The sequence below is a fragment of the Anopheles ziemanni genome, chromosome 3, assembly GCF_943734765.1.
Source record: "Anopheles ziemanni chromosome 3, idAnoZiCoDA_A2_x.2, whole genome shotgun sequence".
In the NCBI taxonomy this organism is placed as follows: domain Eukaryota; kingdom Metazoa; phylum Arthropoda; class Insecta; order Diptera; family Culicidae; genus Anopheles; species Anopheles ziemanni.
Genome location: NC_080706.1, coordinates 34,542,545 through 34,566,822, shown reverse-complemented (window position 1 = coordinate 34,566,822; position 24,278 = coordinate 34,542,545). Strand labels below are relative to the sequence as shown.

At 42.6% G+C, this 24,278-nt stretch overlaps 4 protein-coding genes across 7 annotated transcripts; 2 read left to right on the top strand and 2 right to left on the bottom strand.

Annotated features, from left to right (window-relative positions):
• The first annotated feature begins 2,253 nt into the window (after positions 1–2,253).
• On the top strand, positions 2,254–5,032 carry LOC131286587 (mediator of RNA polymerase II transcription subunit 31). 4 transcript variants are annotated; one of them, XM_058315564.1, is made up of 4 exons: positions 2,254–2,423; positions 3,288–3,671; positions 4,048–4,137; positions 4,199–5,032. In XM_058315564.1, exons 2-4 carry the CDS (start codon positions 3,641–3,643, stop codon positions 4,849–4,851), a joined length of 774 nt encoding a protein of 257 aa, XP_058171547.1. In that variant the 5' UTR covers positions 2,254–2,423; positions 3,288–3,640; the 3' UTR covers positions 4,852–5,032. The 4 variants fall into 4 exon arrangements, with proteins under 4 accessions (XP_058171547.1, XP_058171548.1, XP_058171545.1 ...); XM_058315565.1 differs by having other exon boundaries at positions 2,254–2,426; positions 3,516–3,671; XM_058315562.1 differs by having other exon boundaries at positions 2,254–2,426.
• Positions 5,033–17,244: 12,212 nt separating this feature from the next.
• Positions 17,245–17,583, bottom strand: LOC131288673 (uncharacterized). The gene has a single exon (XM_058317831.1). It carries the CDS (start codon positions 17,581–17,583, stop codon positions 17,245–17,247), a length of 339 nt encoding a protein of 112 aa, XP_058173814.1.
• A 904-nt stretch (positions 17,584–18,487) lies between these two features.
• Positions 18,488–19,797, bottom strand: LOC131287616 (structure-specific endonuclease subunit SLX1 homolog). Its single transcript, XM_058316680.1, has 4 exons — positions 19,613–19,797; positions 19,493–19,544; positions 19,226–19,420; positions 18,488–19,153 (listed from the first exon to the last, which is right to left on the bottom strand). Exons 1-4 carry the CDS (start codon positions 19,795–19,797, stop codon positions 18,503–18,505), a joined length of 1,083 nt encoding a protein of 360 aa, XP_058172663.1. The 3' UTR covers positions 18,488–18,502.
• Positions 19,798–20,498: 701 nt separating this feature from the next.
• Positions 20,499–22,337, top strand: LOC131287428 (DDB1- and CUL4-associated factor 12 homolog). Its single transcript, XM_058316477.1, has 3 exons — positions 20,499–21,739; positions 21,818–22,006; positions 22,138–22,337. Exons 1-3 carry the CDS (start codon positions 20,702–20,704, stop codon positions 22,294–22,296), a joined length of 1,386 nt encoding a protein of 461 aa, XP_058172460.1. The 5' UTR covers positions 20,499–20,701; the 3' UTR covers positions 22,297–22,337.
• Positions 22,338–24,278: the final 1,941 nt, after the last annotated feature.

Below are 24,278 nucleotides of genomic sequence, written 5' to 3'. Positions count from 1 at the left end.
AAAAACCTTATACATTCCTCCATCGTCGCGTTGTCTTACTTCGAAGTACTTCCACTAAATCTACCTAATCTGCTCACGTTATCCGGTACACCATCGATTCTTGAGACTTCGTCTTGAGCCTGATCGTCTCCGGAACGGGTTTCTTCTTCTGAACTAACTAGGTCGAAGACGATCAAAGAATCGTCATCAATCTCTAGCTGACCCACACTGGTACTAGGAGCTTCTGAAATAAATAATCATATATTTAAATTTCGTATTCACATTTGGAGCAGCACAAGCACAAACACTTACGGTCCGTTCCACAAGAATGTTGGCTTTCCTGATCAAATCTTTTCGCATTCACTTAGTACAAACTAGCAGAACGCTGAAGCTGCTCTAGAAAGTTGTTTTTGTTTGCCATTTTCACTAGCTATGGACACCACTTTTAACAAAATTCAAATTTCCGAAGTGCTGGAAGCTTGCAACGTTGCTTCTGAATTTGTTTACAAATTTGTGTGGTGCAGTGGAAAGGGAGGCACAATGGGATTGCTTCCTTGAGTCGTGCGCACTCGCTCTCGCACATGGTATAAACATTGAATGTTCCAAAGATGACAGCTCGTGGTTACCTGGGTATTCACGCACTAGAGATGGAAGGTCGGAGCATGATGATTGGATTCCATAGATTCCTACAGGGAGCTTTTGAATCTGATCACGATGAATATTTTTTTTTGATGTACGTTCATGGAGCGGTGCAGTTTTTTGGTGTGGTGCACTCTAGTATGATCGCGGCATGCGGTTTTATCGCGCTAAAAATGTAGGAACCTGATCCACACACTTAAAATTTTTTGCCGAGTCTCGGCTATTGGTTGCCGAGATCCGCACTGCTGAGCGCTCGGCAATGCTCTCGGTTAAACTTTTCTAACCGAGCACCTCGGTTAGTTACAAAAAATGACAGCTCGAGTGTTTAACTGAGTCTGTCGGTAACGAATAACCGAGATATCAGTAATTTTTAAAAACAATCATTTGTGCAGTTTACTGCACATAACGAAAACAAATTCGTTCGTCGGAAGTTTTCAAAAGGTTTTGTGTGAGTATCTTTAGAATAATAATAACGGCGATATGTTCATTTTTCAGTAAATATTCATCTTTATCGCCGGGAGTTAAACTGTCTGGTGTTGGGGATGGATGTTGTTGAATTATATGTCTTTTCAAAGACATAAAATGTTTATAACAGCAGCGACATTTTCCAACAGTGCAATCATAAAAAATACTATCCGGGTGGAAGTGTCCTTGCCGGATATGAATATTTATAAGCCGTTGCAGCTTTTCTACGTATACACACACTTTTTCCTGGCAAAAAAAGCATTTGAGGCTGGGAGTCACAACCTAAAAAGACAAATATCTATGATTTAACCATACTTATAGCAAATGTCGAATAATCTTACATCCTCCTGCTTAAGGATGTCTAGGATGTTATCCATTTTATCACTTTTGTTGGTCACGGTTTTAGAAAATGTTTCACGCTCGTACTTGATAAACATACTTCGACGACGTAAATAAAGTATGACGGAAGGCGAATGACAGATGACAGGTGACAGTGCCGACATCTCGGTTACTTTGATAACCGAAATCGGTAAGAAGGTTCTTAACGGAGGTGCTCGGCATACACTGCAGCCGAAAATCGGTTAATTGCTAAGGTTAGCTGATTTTTCGGTTCACTACAATGCCGATTCTCGGTAAAGGTGGATTTTAAGCCGAGATATCAGCAAAGTATGCTCCAGCCGAGCGGTCTCGGCAATAAAATTAACCGAGGCCGTCAAAAATTTTTAAGTGTGCAGGAGCGAGTGGGATTGTACGTTTATTTGATCTGCGATACTATGTAACATTTGTTCCAATATCGGGAATAGGGAGATGGGATTTAAAATGTGTCCATCTTTGGTCCACTTGGGGGTTACTACAAGAGTTAATGAAATTTCATTCTGGGATAGAATGCGAATTAACCGTAATTCGGGAAGACTGCGACAGGCGCTCATAAATCGGTTGGCGACGTGGCAATCTTACTGGACTGTCAAAATTTTGTGTTGGCACCCAGTTTGCATTTACCAATGCCACCAGTGTGAAAACGCAGTTATTCGGACCCAGGATTTAGAGAAAGGAAATTTGCTCCTACTCGGAGCTCCTAACCCCACCACTAGATTATGCGATGAATTTTGAGAAACGTCAAACGGAGATTGTCAAAATGTATTAAAAAAAGTCGAAGACGCGTCAAATCGTACGAAGGTGCTCTGGAAAGTAGTGGATGCTGTTTGTAGTTTTTCGATGGAAATTCTGTAATTTGCTCGAAATTCTTCCATAAACTTGTGATCAAATCACGGAACATCATCAGTGCGTTGGTTTGCTCATAGCGCATTGCCAGTCGCGAATGCCTATGATGAACCCATACGGTTGTGAGTACGATTGTGTATGCGGGAAACATAACTCACCTTTTTCCCTTTCTGTGTTTAGATGGTCCTATATAATGCACACAGACAATATTTTACCCTATATGTACATGTTCGTTTTAGTTTCGTTGCAATTTCATCCGCAAAAGTGCATAGCACAGCATAGCCTGCTAGTGAAGTTAGCTCGTTTCGAATCTACCCGGCTCATGCGGTCGCTGCATACTGGTACAGCTGGCTTACCTGCTTTGAACAATTCGCACTAGTTGATTCGATGTATTTATGTGGTTATGAATAGTTGTTACTCTTTTTTAATCAAATTATCGCTATATTCTTTTATAGAACATGCTGAACAGGATTCTCAACGTGCACTTCTATTTTTTCCGATACTGGGACGCTCCGAATAATCCTCATTAGTACGCACCCTCGTTACCATTTGATAATGTGGCACAATTGTTCCTTACTCGATCATGTGTAGATCCATGAACGAGAAGCATTTCTCTACATTGATATGTGCACCTACTTTTAAAGCAGATACGGCGAATAGTCTTACACTGTTATGCGTGAAAGCGGCGTTCTAGAATGTTAAATATCGTCCTTTAAAGTTCTATTCTCACTTGAATGTCCTTACCGACGGATTGTGTAGAGTCATCCTATTTCCATTTACAACTAAAATTCACCGTACGTTCTCGTGACCTATTTGGCACATCGGAAATACTGTACATACCTACACGTTACACCAAATTGTATCTTTCCTTTCTAGCACCGTTCTTATTATGTTGTAAATAATAAACTCCTATTTTTGTTTTTTTCTTTCTCTCTTTTCTCCCTCTATTGATCCATGATATCCAACATTTTCCTGCCCCCTAGCTTACGATCGGCGTGAAGAAGCAGAAAGTGAATGAACAGAGAATTGCATCTTCAATATTCCTATGCTTCGAATGTAACTGTCATTCGTTTCTTAATTTATGTCTCAGTTTTTCTTCCCTACACTTTCGTGACTACGTGAATTCTCGGTTCTACGTTTTATTCACCCAAACACCCTTGCAAGGGTCACTGTTGTCCCACTATTACTTTGTTTTGCAATCTCTCACCTAGCCTGTCGATCGTGAACGAAGCGAGGTATCCCGTGGCGTTAAATCGTTTGCCATAAAAAAAATAGCTAAAATCCTTACAAGTTAAATTTAAAGCACACATAAATATACTCAAACATAAACAAAAACATGGCTAATAAAATGGTCGGTAAGGGTAAATGTAAGTACTTTATGTTATATTCTATTTTTTCTACTTCTATCTTCTATCCCATTTCTTGCTTTTATTAAATCGATCGGCATCCGTTTGTTGATACATCAGCAAAGTTTGGCTTGCAGTTCGCAAGCTCCAAAGAAAATACTAGCTTCAATTGGCTCACCTTTCGCTACTGCACTTAGATTTAGTCGGCATGCATATTTAGTGGATTGTTTAATGAATGTTTTAGTAAGCAAACACTTTTGAATATCAATCACTCTTGATAAACAATCCTTCCATACTTTAATCCATTGTGCCTAAATCGATACCAAATATCTGTTGTGTGAAGTGAATGAAAAAAATCGTCTCCGTTTTAGCTAATGCGTTTTCCGTTTGTTTCCAGTACCCGTTGAATCCGAAGATGCACAGAAGCTCAGATTTCAGGTCGAACTGGAGTTCGTTCAATGCTTAGCAAATCCGAATTACTTGCATTGTAAGTATAGCGGATCGTGCGGTTGTGTCGGTAGTGTATACTATGTACAATTTACTTACAGTTTTGGCACAGCGAGGCTACTTCAAAGATGCTGCCTTTGTTAACTATCTCAAGTATCTGCTGTACTGGAAGGAACCGGAGTACGCAAAGTATCTCAAGTTTCCCATGTGCCTGTACTTCTTGGATCTACTGCAGTACGAGCACTTTCGGCGCGAAATCGTTAGTGCCCAGTGCTGCAAGTTCATCGACGATCAGGCGATCCTCCTGTGGCAGCATTACACCCGGCGGCGCACGAGATTGACGGCCCTCGGTACGACCAGCTTGACGGGATTGGCTGTGGGCGGACAGCCCGTCGGAGGCGGGGTACAGGGCACACTGTTATCGAACGAACCGTCATCGATCATGCCCAACACTGGCAACAATAATGGCAACCAAGCTGGCAGTAATGGCGCTGGCAGTGGCATCAGCAACAACAACGGCAGCAGCAACAATGGGCCCAACAGCGGCAGTGTCAACGTGCCAACTTCTGCGGTGCAGCAACAGCAGCAGCAGCAACAACAGCAAAACGGAGCTGGTATACCGCAGCACAACGGTGTGGGTGGAGGTGGAAGTGGTGGTGGCGGTGGTGGAGGCAGCATGATGGGTAATCCTTTAGGGACGATGGGCACAGGTGGCGGTATCGCTGGGGGCGGTATTAACCAGAAAGTTCCTTAATCATTCGTTAGCACATGTGCGCTGTGGTCGACCCATGGTTGAATCGAGAATAACGTCCTCATACGTTATCGTACAAACGCGTTGGGTATCGTTGCTGTATAAAGACTGTTTTTATAAATATTGTATAGTGTATGGTAGAATAAAATAATGATTAAGATTAACTCTTAATTCAGATATCTACAAACTATTTGATGATGTTTTTTTATTACCCACACATACAGTAAGTAAAAAAGAAGTTGTAATAATTTGATTGCTGTACACCCTGCGATGGTCAAAGTATTACATATTAATTTTTAAAAGCTTACTCATCATAGACCCTTTTACATCACACCACCTTCAAACGCAGTTCGTTTTGATGAAGTGAAAATTGAACCATTTCAAAAAATGTTTCCCCTCACCTGTAGAGTTTACTGGTAACCCGTTGGAAACTAATTAACAATAATGGACGTCGGGCAAGGGTGGAAAAATCGATGGCGAGACTTTAATGGACTTGATCTCGTTTATATCTTTGTGAAAGACTCCACTCACAAAACTGCCAAATTATTTGAATTTCCATTCAGTTTTGCCATTGAGTTTTCGAGGAGTGACCAGTTTTCGATAACGAAGTGCTGCCCTACTCCAGTCTGTAACGAGATGTAACGGGTTCCGCTGATCCGTCTATCGATATTTTCCGAACCGTGGGTTGAACGATCGGGCAGTGCATTTCGAAGGCAGTGCTTGCCGAAGAAACGAATGGAGAAAAACAACACGTATCAAAAATCGCATTAAAATTGCTCGAGAGTGGTCGATAATTTTTAATACTCCTCACTCCCCATCGTTCGGTCGTTCATTAACGGTCACTAGAAATCAATTTGAAAACTGCATTTACGAGTGGTAAGGGGGTACTTCCGATGGATCGTGTGAATAAAAAAGTTACGTTACATTTTACGACATCTGCTTTACGTCGAAACAATAAGGTTATATGGAGTTTTCAGGGTTTATTTTTGTTGTCAACAGAAATGAATGAGTCCGGTTACTCTGGCAGATACCTTCTCTGGTAATAAATGAAGGTCGCTGGCAATATGCTAAAATAATTATTTGTCGTTAAATGATGTTGCTATGCACATGTTGGATAGGGGAAACAAATTTAAACGCTGATATCATACTCTATCCTATGATAATTTCACCTGCGAGAGGTGATAATTCTAACTTTCACTTACCTTATGAGTTTTGTCTGCCATGCAATTCTCTGCTCCGCCAATGTACCAAGTCACAAAAACAGGTCACGTCCAAACGGTAGGCAGCACTGCTAAGACATTCCATGGTTAGATCGACTGCTTGCAGATGGCACTTTCTTTCTTCTCCCGTGGATTGTTTGTCCATGCACGATACGTTTTCTTTCAGGAGGATTAAAGGGCACGATAGAAACGGCCTGTCGTAAGCACTCTCTGTGACACATCGCACAGACTACCTTTCCTCTTTATTGCGGTTCCTGGGAAAAATGCAGCCGGCAGGAGTCGGAGATTCGGATCCGTTTACCGCAGCGCGATTAACGCAACACGTGGTTTTGCCGAGATGCTGTTCGCAAAACACAGCAGGCGTGATGTTGTCGTTCACTAACGCGAAGATGCGACGGGAAGCTAGAGAAATTCTACTCTGCCGAAAGAGAAAACGAACCCGTCACGACTTTTCGCTAAATTCCCCGCGGAATGTATCGTCTTCTCGATTTCCAGTGTAACGAGACGGCGGTTTTCTTTCGTGAACATGAGCATATCATTGACCGCATCAGCCGTCGGCTAGGTAGTGGATGTATTAACGGATTTGGCAGATTATCCTTTTACGCAAAGTGGCCAAGAGAGGGTTTCGCTTCCATTAAAGCTTTGCATTAATCATGTGCTGTATAGATCGTCAGCCATGTGTGCAGAAAAATGATAAGATTGACCAACGACAAACATTATTCGCTTTAAAATATTGCATGCAAAATTTAATTAGGGATTGCTAATTGGTATATTTTCCTAACAACATTATAATTTCATTATGCAAATTAATTACAAATGAGTGGGTAAGTGTGTCAATTTGATTTGCAGTTATATCTGCCTATAGCACTAATTCCCGGATGAAAATTTAATAGTTTGCTAGCAAATTGTTTGAGGTGTGATACAAATTACGGTCTAATTCACTGATCTATTGATAGTGGCCATTGAGCCCTAAAATAGACAGATTATTTAGTTTAAAAAATATGCATTAAAATTTCGTTCAAGCCGGAGTAATACAGTGTGGGACTGAGAAACTGGACGATTTAACAAGTCATTATAAGGAAAACAGCTAACATGTCATGTTAGTTCTTATGTTATCGTCATGTGCACTAAACGATTTTTTTCATGTTTAGCCGATAAATTTGAGATAATCTAATTTAAAATATATTAAGAAGCCATATTGGTGGAGGGCGGCACATCAACCCTCAACGAACAAAGGGGTTTCTGAAAACGTGGGCTCGTCGGCGAACGCTTGCTATCCGTATCCAACACATGAAGCCATAGATTATGTTATAACAATATTTCGGGTACCCTTTTTTCAAATGAGCTTATTGCAATTTCATTCTATAAGCCTACTTTTCTAAAATTTGCAGCTTTTCCAAATCGTCCAGTGGCGCTACCGCACCCTATATAAACGCGAAATGGTAAGTCGCAATTATTGAACATAAAAAGTAACTCGAATGTTAGACGAATGAGGAAATGGGAATTTTGTGAATAACAAACTTATAGTTTGAATTACATAAACCAATTTCTGTTCGGATTGTACGCATGTTATCACTTGTGTATGGAATTAGAGACAACAGATTCATAAACTTTAATATTTAAATATTCGCTTAACTTTATTTCCGGTATTGTACATTATTTACAGCTTTGGATGGATGCGTTGTATTGCAATAAATACATTTCCTTACTCACTAATGGTTGCGCCACGACTTTTACTCCTAGTAGTAGTAGTAGCAGTAGAATAAATAAAGCGAATATAATTTCTAACCGACTTGATCCCTAGAAAGACGTTTGACGCGTCAGAACGAGCTGCAAGGTTCGTCTTTGCTAGAACATAAAAATAAGAAAATAATCCCACCAATAATTCGGTTCGGTACAGTTTACCGCCTCTTACCCCTTAGCGTGTTCATAAATCACCGAAACAGTTAACAGACCAATTGTTCGAAAATAAATACCTCATAATAGCCTAGAAATTGTGCACTTCAAAAAGGTGGTTCATGGTAAAAGAAAAAAAAAACAAATCTCATCTCATCCCTACGTACAATTTCCTCTATTAAACACTCGTTGTGCTCCCTGGCCCGCGTTTGGCTCCTCATAACATTTACCGGTCAAACAGGCCGCCGATGGGCCGATGGGTAAAGACAAACAAACTCTCGGGTCCGAAACTGAAACTTCCTCCAGCGGCGTTGAGCAATAGTTTTACTTTTCTTTTCGACAGTTTAATTGCTAAAACCAACATCGCCGTGTGCCCCTCAGGCAGGTCTCACGAAGCGCGGGCTGACGCAGCGGGATTTGGGTTCTTTCGCTAATTACGCTTTTATCTTCCTTCATCACCTCCTGCTCCGCCGACTTTACCGGTGATGTTTGCTGGCTCGTCCACGGTGGTTTTCCACGCGAAAATCCCGCGGGACTGGGAAGTTCTTCCCGCCGTTCCGACACGGTTTTAAGTAGGGCTTTTTTAACCGCCGCTTTTTTCCCCCGATGAACTAGCCTTTAGACCACCTGTTGCTCGTTGCTTGCGCATCGTGTGATGGCTTGTATCTTCTTATCAACCGGTCCGCTCATCAGGGCGCCGTACGCTATGCTTGGCGATGTGTCGTGATTTTAGTGGCGAAAGGAAAATGAAGAAAAGACCCCGTTGGCCGGTCCGGGAAAAACGCTTCGCTGCAACCGCGATTCCCCGCTCGCCGAAGAATGGGAAGTTTCGTTACGGCAATCGCCCCGTCAATAATGCCCCGACGTTCCAGGAGGTCCAGCGGAGGGCCGGTCGCGGTACTTCCGCAATACTGATTGAATTTATTGTAGTGTGTTTATTTTTTCCGTTTACTGTTTCCGCAAATCGATGGGCTCCGTTGGGTTTATGCTGGGTTTTGTTTTTTCGTACTAGTTTAGCAGGTCGCAACTCTTGCGATCCTCCAGGTATCCAACGGGGGAGTTCTGGAATGAAGGAAGGAAGAAAAGGAATATGAAAAAAAAAATTATCTCTAATCAGAATAAATATGCATTACAATGTTATTGCTCCCCGTCCGAGTACCACGTGGGCAATCATTAGTAAAGTGCCTCGCGATGCGGGGCACCATCGGATGTCTTTATTATTATCTTTCGAGTGGGTCGCTTTACTCGGTTCCGGTACGAAGCGAACGGTATGGGAGAAAGAATATTTAAATCACCTGAAATTAGGCCACCACCGGCGGCTGGTGTCGCTTCGATGACGGCACGCTCGGTTAAAATCGAGCCCGGACACTCTTTCGATAGACAGGCATGCTGATCCGCAAGAAACCGCGACTAGCAATTATGCATTCCAAACGGTTCCACGATCGATGGAAATATATGCCGATCCAAGAAAGCCTCGTTCACGATAGGGCGCGCGAAGGCAGATAGAATGGGGCCATGCAAAGGGTTATTCGCCTCAGTTGCTGCAGTCGTACCTTGTGTTTCGTGACGGAAAGTTGTGTACTTAACATGAGAAAAACATACGCTAAACATGCCAGACGCACCATTCTTAGTATGCAAACAATGTGTCTCGAATGCAGTGACCTTAAGTGAAAAGGTCAATGAGTTCGGTACAACGTACATTCCCATTTGATAAAAATAAATTGTCCTACGACTCCTTCGCTTATATAAGAATTTATTAGTTACACGTATAACGCATACTGTTCGGAACCATGCTTTATACCATACACTAGTCCTCGTCTGTGTGTTTTTTCGTAACCAATTTTTTTTTATTTATTACACTTTACAAATAACATGAAATGGTATATCGAAATAATGTTGCTGCTTAATTAAAACAAAAAACAACATTGTGTTAGAATAAGGATTTGAACCTGTTGAACCTGCTTGTTTAAGGATAACAACCTTGTTGTTTTGGTTGTTTTTTATAAAAGAAGAACAAATCGATATAGTTAATTGTCGATTATTACCTATTAAGTTTATAAATTGTTCAAGCCCTCCATAATTGCCTAAGGTAGGCATGCGTTCTAGTTCTAGTTACCATTGGAGCTTAAGCCTAATTGGACTTAAGCTTAATTGGAATGAAACTTTTCTCATTTGCTTGAAATGTTGTGTAATATTTCCTCTTGCTTAAAACGAGCCAGATTATGCAATATACAGTAAAATTTAAAATGTTACGACAAAATATATTATTTTGTTGAAATTCCCTAATAATAATTCTAGCGTCTTTTTTAATATTCTATAACGATACGTTTTCATAACATCATCGTTTTAAACCCCAACTCGAGAGTAATTTTTTAAAGTGTGGGAAAAGTGATTATGCTAAATAGAGTAATTCATTCTCAATTAACACTCATCCGTTTTTGCAACCAAAAACCAGTCCTTTTCTAACGAGGCCAATCGACTCAAGCGGAGCAGCATCTCGCCAAACCATGTTTATGCTGTTGTACCTCCAACACCTCCGATGCTTCGGAATGCTGCTGCAATACTGGCCAGGACCACAAATTTCGAAATCATCGATTTGAGCAGGTACCAGCTGCCCCGCGGTTTTTGGCGTGTTATTGTTGTTTCGTTTGTTCCCTAATTTCGACGGGTACACACACAAATGGGCACCTTACGCAGGGGGGACGGGAGGAGGGCCAACAGTTGCTGTGCACAATGAAGATAAATAAAACGGTGGGCCAGTGTAGTGGCGTTCTCGGATGGTGGCAGGCTTCAATGTGGGCTAAATTGAGGCAAACATGCCGTTAGCGTGTGGGGTTCGCTTTCTTTGCTGCTCGAAACGGGATCTTCCCGTGTGGTAATGGCCGTCCATTCCGGGTGGCAACGTTTAGCTCCTGCCAACGGCGCAACCAGCTGACAAAAGCCGGTGACAATGGCGGCGATAGACTCCAGCTCTCAGGGGCTTTAATACGCAGAACCGAAGAGAAAACCGAATTTCCCATCATCCTACGAGCCAATGTTGCTGCGTCGCGGAACGGAACCCATTGTCCAGAAGTTGGACATCCATGTGACTGGCGCCATCGTGGCTATTTTTGTCATCCAACCAAAACTGGCCCGCTTATCACGATGTTTTCTACGTCGCGATCCACCGTCAAACAACAATTAACCGCTTCATTACATCATTCTTCCAGCTTCGCTCCGCTGAAGATTGCCTCCCTGACCCAACCGGTGCAGGGGAAGAGCACTTCGGGAGCTTAACCGACCAAGACATTGCTGAAGCTAATTCAATCAAGTTCAAGTTCAAGCCCCCACCGGTACCCGCTGGTGTGCAACATCTTTTTCTTTCCACTTCCTATCGAGGTTAATTTCACCGCTTGGCCGGATGACAATGCGCCTCGGGAACTCTTCCATATGAGCTGGCTGGTAAGGGGGCAACTCAGAGCGCCGCGGAAGGCATCCCGGGCGTCTAACTACATTTCATCATGCAATCTAACCACCGCCAGCGCCGGAGAAGAACCACCGAAGTGTGCCGGGTTATTATACAATTTGTCCAGGCGCTGCGACGGCGACGAATCTGCTTCCAATTCCGCATTCCGGTTCTCCGGTGTGAGAAAATGTGTCAAGATATCGCTGGCGTAACGGAGTGTGACCGTAAGATCGTGACGCTACAAACCCACACACACACACACACACAAACGTAGATTGCGTAGACCGATGTGAAGCAATAGGTTAAGTAGGTGATAAGTGAAGCCCTCCGGGGCATCTGTCTATTAGTTGTTTGTGGAGAAAGAGGTTTTTTTCGGTATAAGTTTAGTTTTCTTTCTCTGTTTCCCTTCCCCTAAAGTGCGGAATGATATTAAGCGGCGCGGATGTTTCTATTCGCTAAGCGGAATTTGAAAACTGCTTATTAACTCATCGCTGAGATAATTTCTGCGATGCTGTTCACCACTGTGAATCGGCATGCCCCATAGCCTAGGGGCTTTTGTAGGTATTTTGGCGCAGATTCAGTTACACGAAACACACTCTGTTGTCTTTATCGAGGGTCCGTACGAGTGAAAGTTGCATCTGATTTCGATGAATTGTTCCCGCTCTTGTTGCAGCACTAGTGAACAAGATGATTACTGATGGGATACTGTTATGTTTGCAGCATCTCTAGCGATGGTTTCAGTAGGGTACACAGAAGTGCGATCATATCGACAGCATCATTGGTCACCAGTAGAGCATTAAACAGTACTTTGGAACCTCTTGAAAGTTTAAAATTTTCTAATTTGGGAGCTTCATAGCGAAAACCTATCATTTTCGTTCGTTTCTAGTCGTACACGAGATGTTATTAATTGATTGATTTAATTTGTAGGTCGTCTTGCGGCTAGAAGTGATGCACACAAAGTTTATTATATTTTATTGTTCAGCACAAACATAGAAACATAACTAACATCATCAAAGATCTTTCTAATATTGCAAAATATCGACCGTTTGTCTCTTTTTAACTTCCGGTTGAAATCGAAACCCAATTTGCATATTTGACATTCGGCCAGGTGTGTCCCGCTTGGATATTCAGCCAACTTTCATCGTCCTTTACTTATGGCTCATTTCTTCTTCCGATGGTCGTTATTGATAAGTTCCGTTCGGTTACATTAGCTATCCTTAAAAGTAGACTAATTTAATTCACGACACCCAATTTAACTGCTTAGGCAATTTCTCTACGTCTCACCAGTTGATTAATTTAATTGGTGAAACGTTAAGGTGTTGATAATTGGATACGATAGCATCAAGCGACATTAGAATAAGCTTTATATGTTGAAGCTTAGGTTTCAAACTTAGGGAACGATAAGATCATGTGCGGAAAGCTGTGAATCATATATTTTAATATAAAGCACTCACACACGCGTCAAATTTTCCACCTTTGATATAACGTATTTATCAAATTTGCGACTAAATTTATCAATTTAAAATGTAACAAAATATATTGTGATATTTAACTTTCATCGATCATTTTAAATCATTCGAAAAACACTTCCAAAATTCAACTGCCACAAAAGTCCATTATGTTCGAGCTATGCTCGGGCATTGTAATAAATATATTTTACATTATAGTTTCCATAAACGGGCAAAATAATGTATGCTTCTATTTATGCTACCCATGTCCGCCACAAACACAGCCACCTTCGTTCCTCTAAACAGAGCATTCGTGCCAGTCTCGGTCGCCGTCCGCCTGTGGAACAAAAGACTTCAACGCCCGTAAAAGCGAGAAACCCATAGCTCATCGTTTGGATCAGGGTTGTCAGGCCACTGTTTCGGGTAATTATAATATCGAACAATATGCACCACTCTCGGTAGCGACGGAATCACTGCAACGTGCCGAACGATTTCCCGCTCTCGATCCATCGTCCCTTTCACTCCTTGGCGGAAGAATTTCTTTTCTACGATTCGATATGCAAATTTGCTATCCCTCCGAAGAAAAAAGAAAAACAAACGCTTGGCCCAACGACCACCGCTCACGTTTTCGATTAATTTCACCTTCCCAAACGTCGCCGCCCGGAGATGGCTTCCGATAGGTTTCCGCGGTTCGTGATGGAATTGCGCGTATTTCCTTTTTTGTTGCCCTCATCATAAACTCCGGACGGGTTCGGTTTCGGCCCGACCTGTCGATGGTCCGGACGCCCGGAATCGGTAGCATCAGAGAGTGTCATCGATTTCCCACGAACTGGAACCGTTTAGCGTGCGGGCGACACAAGTTTCACTTTTTTCGCCTCCGCCAGTATCGGATTGATCGTACCCCAATATTCCAAACCGTCCAACCGGACGTACCTATCCCCGAAATCGTACCCATGCCGTTTAAAATAAAAATAAACATTCGCATGGGGACAACTGCTGCAACGAAGCGCTCACGCGAAAAGCAAACGCACTTTCACCGGTGATGGTGGTGGTGGCGATTTGGTGGCCGGAACACCTGACCGACGCCGCTTGTTTTATGTTCTTGCGGGAAATATCCGCTTCCTCTTGGGGCTTTCTTAACGGTTGCATTGGCTGGCGTCGGTATAACGCTGACTTCCCTTTCACTGTATTCCCGGACTGGTAAATATGGCTGCTTACGGGCAAGTGATCGGAATATGCGTAATTATTGCCAGCGTGGTGCGTATGCCGGATGTTTCGATAAGCTTTCTTTTCGTGATAACTCCAAGATGGAGTCAATAATGGGGGGCGTCTGGATCGATTCGCTCGCTCTGTCTGCTCCGGAAAGCGATTCTCTTCATTTCAGTGTTTTCTGGCCGAGATCATAAGCCTTTACGCAGCAGCCAAATGTTTCCCACAAGGTTAGGAGTTGCCCTGGCCACTGTTCTGTGGGATTCTTTTATTTTTCTCGCGCCACTTAGATGTCCATAGTGCCTGGGTGTTTGCGTGCTGCAGCTTAAAATCATTTCTTGTGTATGCTTCACAATAGAGCACTCGTGTGATGAGGAGTCAATGCGATGCCGGAGAAAAGTGGTGTATGGTTAGTTGAGCTATGAGAAGTTTTTTATTGTGTGTTTCTATCAAACCCCTAAGAACAGATGGATGTATGATGCCGTGCAATGACTGTTCACGCACCACGAAGTTTCCTTATCGTTCGATTTGCTTCGCCCGTGTGACTACGAATAGAACAAATTATGCGCTCGGTCGGTATCCGGTTCTTTCCGGCACAGTGGTTCTGGTGCATTGCTGCTCGACACAGAACCATAACGTTTTTCTCAGACTACCGGCGCCCGATCTATGCTCACCCATGCTTTGCTATCACGCAACTAATGCAAATTAATATGGCAAAAGCTTCACGGTCGAGAACGGAACAGCATAGACTTAAATAAGCGAACGCATTTTCTTCTGTTTGTGCAAAGTATCTCCGTTGTATTTGGTCTTTCATTACACAAGGCTGTTTGAAAAAGCATAAAAACTGCTTGGTAACATACAAATCGCTACAAAGTACAGCAAATAGATTATAAGAAAACTTTTCAAGTACCTTTAAGCACCAAGCAATAATTTTCGTTTATTAAAAAAAACATGAAATAAATTTTATTTTAAAGCATAAAAAACGATAAACCATCATTTTTTGCATTATGAAAGATACGAGAGGTAAACCGCGGATGACCCGATAAACCATCTAAAAGCTATAAAAACAGTCAAAACTATTGCATAGACGTTCATTTGAAAAACACTGTGTCGGTTGGTTCGTGATCGTTCATAGAATCATTACTCACTTTTAATAAGACATACTGAAGAACTGAAATACAATATCATAACGGTTTGGGGAAACAGCATATGGGTTTAGAAAAATGCCGTACTGAGAGTTGTGACCTACACAGTCTTCTAGAAATACTTCAACAGGACCACCTTCTTGAGTAAGGCACTGACAGGCAGTATAATACCTGCAGTTTATGACTGCATAAAGCCATAGACATCGATATTTCAAAACGGTATCTTTTTTACTTATCTGATTTGATTTTATTGATTCAAGAATTATTATTCTTCATGTTATTTTCAAATTTCTTATATTTTCGCTTTGTTTTGTTCTCTAACATTGGTCCACCACTTTTCCAACACTTGTTTAAGGAGAAAAATCTAATATTTAAGGAGACAATTCACTAAACTAAACGATTCAAATTCTCATTCCCGTCCAATGATGCAAAGAAGGTCACAATGATTGAAAGAAGCATCCTCACACATTGGCGGCTTTATCACTTATCATCGTTTCCTAATGTCTTTACAGCTTTCCCACTTTATTTATTCAATTATGTTCCGTGCAGCCATTTGTTGACACTAGCAACGTGCGCAATTTCCATTTCTTTTCCATTTGAGAAAGAAAAGGCTTTCATTTATCAACCTACCGCGCGGAACGTGGCCAGTAATGGCCCATAAGTGGGCGGTTTCAGTTGCGGCTGAAGGAAGCAAAAAAAACCAACGTTGACGTTGGCATTCGAAACTACGTTGGAGCCTGCGTTCATTAACATTACTTCTTACTACTGGCCGAGGCAGTACGGAGGAATCAGGGAACCACCACTTTCACAGGGTCAACCGTTTCTCGTGCCAATGGCGCACTGTCGGTGGACGAAATAACGTCGTCTTGTCGCAGTTGGCCAAACAGAAATGAATAAATATGTTGCCGCGCGGTCCGGCATTGTGTTTACCTCATTTCCGACTTGGGAAAAAAGTGTCAAATCAAATAGATTTCCCGACACCCGGGGCACATCATTTAACCCTCGCCAGGGTCCGATGATAAACACATTGCGGAGGATGAACTGTCGTTTTGGCCGTCGAGTGAAAGGGACGTGACCACCCATGTAGAGTGTATCCGGATGCATTTCTGCACACCGGCGTGTACATCATCGCCGACGAGAACAATGGCCCAAGCGTCATCGCCAAATCCGGTTTATTTTATTCCCCGGTTTTACAACCTTCAAGTTGCAAATGGGTCACCGGGGCAAATGGTTTGCGACTTTACATTTGGGCGTACTTTTCTGCGGCCGTATCCTCTCCCGAATCAACCGCATTCCGGCCCGCTCCAGGGATTAAAAAATCACGTGGACGAACTTAGGCCAAGCTTGGCGTTATTATTTAGGTTCGAAATTTCCCTCTGGCGGACAACACGACGAAGCCGCGTACCTCGAGGCTTATTTAATGAAAATCAACTGGAACCATCCATCCACCGAGCCCGTGTTGGCACCCCGTGTTGTTTTACCACCTCTCGGGGCCAATACGATCGATTATGTCGGACCGGAGTCAGATGAAAAGTGGCACAGATTTTGGCCTTCACGCGTCTCGAAAAATCGCCTGCAATGAGCGCAACGAGCTGCCAAAAGGCAGGGAAATGAGTTTACGCGGTCTGAGCCCCCGAAAGGCGCACGAAAAATTTACCGCAAACCACTTTCTTTCACACCAAAACTGCCGCTCGATCGATGGCACCGATGACGCATAAACAATGATCCGGCCGGTTCAGGTGTGAAATCGCGCTGCAGTGGAAACTAAAGAAATTCTGTTGCTTTTACGTGTTGTTGGTTCCGTGTTGTTCCGTTTTCTTTCGATTTCTTTTGAGTGGTGCTTGAAATTTGTGTCAACCAACTGACGCCCTCGCTCGCCGCGAACAGAAGATTTAGAGCAACCTGCCCTGTGGCGGGCGCGCATAATTTAGATTAAATTGCTTTCTCTGGGTTTAAGAATGTCTATCATAAGGAGCACGAACCCCACATACCAGCAAAGGATTAAAACACTTCTACTCCACCCGTAGCTTACCTCACAGACCGAAACTGAAGTCCTCGCCGCTTTCATCGCTGAGCACATCGAAAAAGTCGGAACTGTCGTCGACGGCGTTCGGGGGGACAAAGGCGCCACCGAACACGTTGTCCAGACGCTCCTCGACGCCCATCTGCGTCGCGATGCCGTAGATCAACCGCATCAGCACGAGCCGGACAAAGTTGGGTGTGTTCGTTTCCCGCGACTCGTAGTACAGTTGCTTGAGCGTTTTGCGCGAGGGACCCCTCCGCCGGTGCGGAAACCGACGTCTGGCGTCACAGATGCTGGCAATGGCCAGCAGCACGATCAGACCGAGTACCAACACTTGACGGGAGTTCATCGTTAGTACGATTGATTTGCAAGTCTTAACAATTTAGCTTGTGTCCTGCTTGGGACAACACAATCGATCTTCAGGAAACTAAGATGCACAAACGGATACTAGACCGAATTCTAGTGGTTCGTTTAATCCTTCGTAAAGTTGTTTTCAATAGACGGTCACGGAGCGCACGTGGTTAATCGGCACTTCTCGAATTATTTTTTCTTACACATACACTAAATTTACGTGCGAAGACTGAACGCGAACACTAGCAGTATGCTTAAAGACGATCAATTTTTGATTGCGCTTCACCACGAAACGATTGCCTGCAATCACGTTGAGTGTTTGAATCGGAATGATCGCCAACGATCGTGCTGGGTAGCGTAGTAATTTTACTACAGCTTGTTTGTCGTTCGCTCTCTATCTTTTCCCGTCTCTTTCTGTATGCCCTTCTTTCGCTCCGTTTTTATTTCCTTCCTTAATGCTGCTGTGCAACTCGCGGTAGTGGCTGAGATCACGTTCACACCGTGATCACTATTCGGTTAGGCCATGGCTCTCCCCATTTCACCCCATCCGGAATGCGAGAGCATAGAAGGAGTGTGTTTGGAACATAGGATGAGATATTCCATTCACCAAGAAAGCGGCATTTCTTCTCATATCTCAGGAGGAAACATGTTTAGAGTTTAAAGGCGAGTTTCAGCATTGAAAAAAGAATCCATATCATCTAGAGTTTGTTGCGTAACTGATCTAGGATACATCATGTAAGAGATAGTTTAGAATAGTTGCACCAGTTATTATTTTCAACTTATTATAAAATGTGAGTATCCTTAATTTTCTAAATGAGCTAACTTAAGATACTTTTACGGAGTTCGGATCTTTTTTCGTTACAATTTAGAAAAACAATTTAAATACATATAGAAGGGTTAACTACATCCTTAAATATTTATTCATCTTCATCGGATACATCATTTACCTCGAGGGGATCAACATTTTCAACATCATCTACTAAATCACAGCATCCGTTTGCCTTTCTTATGATGTCCCCCCAAAGAAAATGTGTCTCACAAATGGGACAATCACCTTCAACGGGAACGTACTGACCTGGTTCTAAAACTAATCGAGCTAAACATTCGAGATGGGAAATGAGCTGACAACGTGGTTGCAAGCACCTCAAAACTACTTCACTACTTCCCTCCGCCGGCAGGCGAGTGTCAATGGAACCCCTACAAAGAGTACACTCCACATTCGTTTCACTGTGGGCCGGCTCGACACCACCATGCTCCTCTTCATCGGAATCGGAACTAATGACGATGGTATCGGCTGGATTATTGTCCCCTACCGTGGGCCGATCTAATGACTGACTTATATAATCGTCAATTTTCTCACCACCCATTACGATGCGATCGAATTCATCTAAATCGTAATTGATGGGTATTTTTTCGTTCGCCTCCTGATTTGATACGGTCGTATGTGTTCTCAGCGATCCAGCCTCTTTGCTCGCTTTCTTGGCAACGATTGTGGGCTTCCGCTTCTTGTTGACCTTCTTAATTCGCCCGAAGCATATAGGCATGTGGAGGGGTGGAGTTTTCCCAATCTAAAATGTTTGTAACAAGATAATAATGAATAATCTTTTCTGTAACGTTACCAAACAAGAATGTTCATGTACCTCAAATTCACGGTGATACTCGTCGGCCAGCCATCGAATGATAAGGGGTAACCGGTTCCAAGGACCTATTCGAAGCATTTCCGAAAGGATACGGAAGTGGTACTCGAAATACGTTTCATTCCTTAGTTTTTTCTGTATATCCGGTATCTGTTTCATCCGCCTTGAGACTCGTGGCTGCTGCCAGGCCCATTCGAACTTGAAATAACAAAAAAAAACATCTAGATTCGTTTTAATTCTGCGAAGAGCAGAAACTGCTTGCTAGCTTACCCGGAGTGCAGATATATTGTTCGGGAATCCATGAATAATCATAACCATTATCCTTGGAATAGAAGCGTTGATTGAATCATCCACGGTATCTTAAAATTCGTTTGCAAATGGAAATCATACCATGGTCCACGATTCGAAGTCCGCCTAGCGCCGCCTGCATCTTGTCCGCCGTTATGTTGTTTTATTCTACGATTTGGATCCACAGTGTATCCAACATAAGTTCGCCCGGCAAACTTCGGATTAGTACTTTTGCTCACTAGCAGATAAACTCCATAGAAATCCTCAATTTCTTGTACCAAATCCATTGTGAAATTTAACTAGTTGCAATTAGAAGCACAACAAACAAACAAATAAACAAACAAACAAACAAACAAACAAACAAGCTTATCGCGTCGAATGTTGTTTATTTATTTCCTGCATGACCATCACTAGTGTATTCCACAAATGCAGGAATCAAGAGTGCATTTAGCTGAGTCGGAGATATTATGGCACCATTTTATGGTTTTTATTTTAATCAGTTTCGGTTCGATTTTATTTTTGTATCATTTCACTTCTATTGTATACAGGTTATTTTATTTTAAAAAATCAAAATCTTCCTTACCTTTGTGATTCATGTAAAATTAGCATTGAGGAAAACCCAGCTATTTTCGTTGGAAGGAACTAGGTACACCGGCTTAGTTCCAGAAATTGTACAACACTGACAACTCCATTGGATCGGATCTATCAACTAGTGTTGGGAAAATAAATTCCTAGTTGGCATTCTAATCTTTCGATTCCAATCCGGATCTTCGAATCCGAATCCCAAGGGATCTATCAACACTAGTCTAAATTATTTTTCATTACAAAAGGTAGAGATAAACTGCAGACTGACGATTTTTACTAAATTGACGACGTCTCAAAGCAGTTTCCTGGGAAATTTTATTATTTGCCAACTTGCAGCGAATGAAGCTATCAACAAAATGTTCTGACGGCGTTATTTGTGCATGATACAGTGGGTTAAAATTGCGTTTTCCATTGAGCTCATTCCGTATCACCGTCGCACCGCGCCGCCACTGCCTTTCGTTGTTAAACCTTGTGTACGGCTGGCCTCATCGGACCCCGTTGCTGCATCATTCTCGGTGCACAACGGGACAACAAATTACTACTAGTTTGAGCAAAGGTGTTAGAAGTGTTTTGATCTAGCAGCCTCAATCGGCTTGGCATCTGAAAATGTCCAAAACACTTAAACGACCGGTAGCTGGGATACGTCCCGGTTGCTACATCCCGAATCGCCTGGAAGAACGAAGGGCGAGGAACCGAATTCTAAGACAGGAACGGCGCCGGAAGCCCGATAAGCCCGACGACTTTGTCACGTACGAAGATAGCGACAGCGAGGAAGAAACCCCGAGCCAGCAGAACGAGGTCCTCAGCACATCGTACAACTTTGTAGACTACATAAGAAGCAGAGAATCAGACTTGCGGGAGGAAAGATCGATCGATCCGGCGTACGCCAGTCGTCACATCTTGACTCACGATATGTTTAAGGAAACGCCGATCTCGCTGGGTAACATCAACAAGGTGTTCTGCTCGCAGTGGCTCAGCAACCGACAGGTGGTGTTCGGCACCAAGTGCAATAAACTGATGGTGTACGACGTGAACATGCGAAGGGTGGACGCGATACCGACGCTACCGAACAGTCGCGGCGCCAGCCCCGATACCCAGTCCGGCATTCATGCCTGCCAGATCAACCCTAGCCACAACTTGCTAGCGACCGGGGCGCGACATTCAGCAGATATCGCCATCTACCGATTACCGACGCTCGATCCGTTGTGCATCGGCGAGAATGCACACACGGACTGGGTGTTTGATATGTGCTGGCTGGACGATCAGTTTCTGGTGACGGGAGCACGCGACAACAATCTCGCACTGTGGCGGGTAAACGAAGATCTGATGGAGTTCCCGGTGGCAAAGGATGGCGAGGAGGAACAGGATGTGCCCACGTATGCGCACATTTCGCCAGTATCGGTGAAACTATGTCGTGGGGCGCAGAAGATTCGAGCCGTGTGCTTTAACCAAGAATACCGGGAGCTAGCTTTGCTATCGCTTAACGGCTACATGCATCTTTTTAATGCGGAGACATTTTCGCAGAAGCTTTCCCGGAAGCTGCCAAACTGCCAGGAAAACGTTTGTATCGCTTGCCAACCGAATGGGCTCTACGCCGTCGGGTGTCGTTCTTATACGCTCTTGTTGGATCCTAGAACGTTGCAGGTAAGTACCTTCGGCGTGACTTCGATGTAGCAAAACACATCATGGTGATAATACAATACCAAATGATTGTCTTTGCAGGCAGTGAAAAAAATTGCTTCCCGATACAGTGGATGTGGAATCCGTTCGGCAAGCTTCCAGGGCAACATCCTTACCATTGGAACCGGCTTGGGGATGCTTATGTTTTACGACATTCGGGCTGGAAAGTATCTGGAATCGTGCATCAATTCCTCACGAACAGTAGTACTGAAGGCGAGCAGAGGCTACGTGGTAGGTATCAAAAGGCGTCAAACGGGAAAGGTCACAATTCCTCTGGATAAAGAATCATTTTATTAATAACATTATACCGTAGTGTGTACGATTGGCTAACTATAAAAAACCTTTTCTTTTCATCTTTTTAGGCACAATTTCCCGATGAGGAAATAGATGGCTTCCAGCAAATGAAGTACATGCCGGCAATTTACACGCACTGCTACGATCGTAGCGGGACCAGATTGTTTACCGCGGGCGGACCATTACCAGCAACATTGATAGGAAATTATGCAGGCATTTGGCAATAGTGATTCCGTTCAACTGGTACGAAGGCACAACATGGGTGGGTATCGAATGCGCATACGAAAAGCATACTTTGTGGTATCAACTGGTGAGTGGAGCGTTTTAGGAGGTATTGATTTTGGCTAATTAGTTGCGACCATTTTTAACACAATGTTCAGTAGACTGCAAAAGTCTTTTTTAAAGTATCATCAACAAAAACGTGAGCAATTAAAATTTTACGTCGGATACCCTAATCATAGCCAATTTTATGTTTACGGTAAAAGGTGCATTTTTCCGATTCTTAAATCATGACTAAGAAAAAAAGCTTTCCTTCCCATTTCTTCGAATTTCCCTCCTGAAATGAGTGCATGATGTTCCTTGTTTTCGATTTAACATTATCGCTCCTATAACATTGATACCACTTATGATATGCTCTTTGTTTATCTCTGATACTTCCACGAGATTATTAAACACCTAAAAAACGTTTAATTATTGTGCGAACCGGTAGCAAACATCAACTAGCAAATTAATAGTGTACGTAAGAAAAGATACATTCGGATCTTGACTAATGACTTGTAGGTTTAGGAGAGCACAACCAATAAACGGTAATATTTGATAACATAATAGATACCAAGACGATATGAAAGAAATTGGTAGCAGTTTGAGATGGTCAGTGAACATGAGTGATAACACATGAAGAGAAAAACATCTTTTGTCTCAACACATTATCAATAGGGCTGAGTAAAAGGCATTAGCTCAGGTTCAATTTAAAGGTTGTTAACAAAAAAACAGTCCCATCTCTTAACCAGTGGACCCACAAGCAAAGCAAGTGATTATTTTACTAAGTTATTTTTACTTTGTTTTCGTACTTTGCAAATCGTATAGAGTTCTGCTAATTTTATAGACGGTTTTAAGTAAGTAAACTATTTACGACAACTTATCGAATAATACTGGACTAAAAGTTGTTATGCGACCATGATGCATACAAGCATGGAGCATTAGGAGAAACGAAAGTAAAAAATCAACATTTCATTTTATCTAGCTAAAAATGCTCAAGGCGATTCGCTAGTTAAACAACTTGAAGGCAATTGCATTGCAGTAAAGGGTTGGTTTTGCCTTGCGATTTTTCTTTTAAGTGTGTTATAATATTTCGTTCCCTCGACATACATTTGTTCAGAATGCCCCCGATAAATGTGTACATAGGATAAGTTAACGTTTTCAATAAATCTGGAAAACTAACTTTCATTCATTTTCATCCAGTGGGATAAGGGAGATATATTTGTCGGTAAAATGTAATAGCGTTTCACCTTCAATGGTTGGTAAAATGGTCAACAGTTGAAAATATCTCCGCTCGAAAGATAAATCCAACTTTAAATTCGAAAAAATGTTAGTAGAATCGATACCAAGTCACACGTTATTTGTAATGCATTCTCGTTTCAACTTTCCGAAGCTTTGGGAGATTGTGCAAAAATGTAAAATTAGTGAAAATGCGTTTCCTTTGATCATCATGACAAAAAACCCAACCACCTTAACCTATTGAGAGTTAATTTTTTTTGTCGGGCGCATTGTGGTCAACAGCCGGTAACACGTGGTCCGACAAAATTGGAAATCTCTGGTTTCGAACCACCGAAATTGTAGACCATTGCCGGTGAATACGTTTGTATATCTATTGATTTGCTAATCGGGTTACTTTTATGTTTTTAAAATATTCTCAGCTATTTCATTATCACTATCACATACCGTAAAAACATGATAAAGAAGAAATAAATAGAAATCTTGAAAGCAACCGTTGAACTGATTCGTGCGAATCTGAGCCGGTTGGATTTGGCTACGGTTGTTTGTAGATTAGAATTTAGTCCGACTAGTGGTCGAACAAGTGTGAACTAGCATTAGCATTATAACGCCATCTCTACCAAGGAGAAGCACGTTGCAGGTGGTCTTACTTGTGACAGCTGTCAGTAAGGATACGCTGTTTATTTGTCGTACAAAATATTTTTACCAAAGCGGC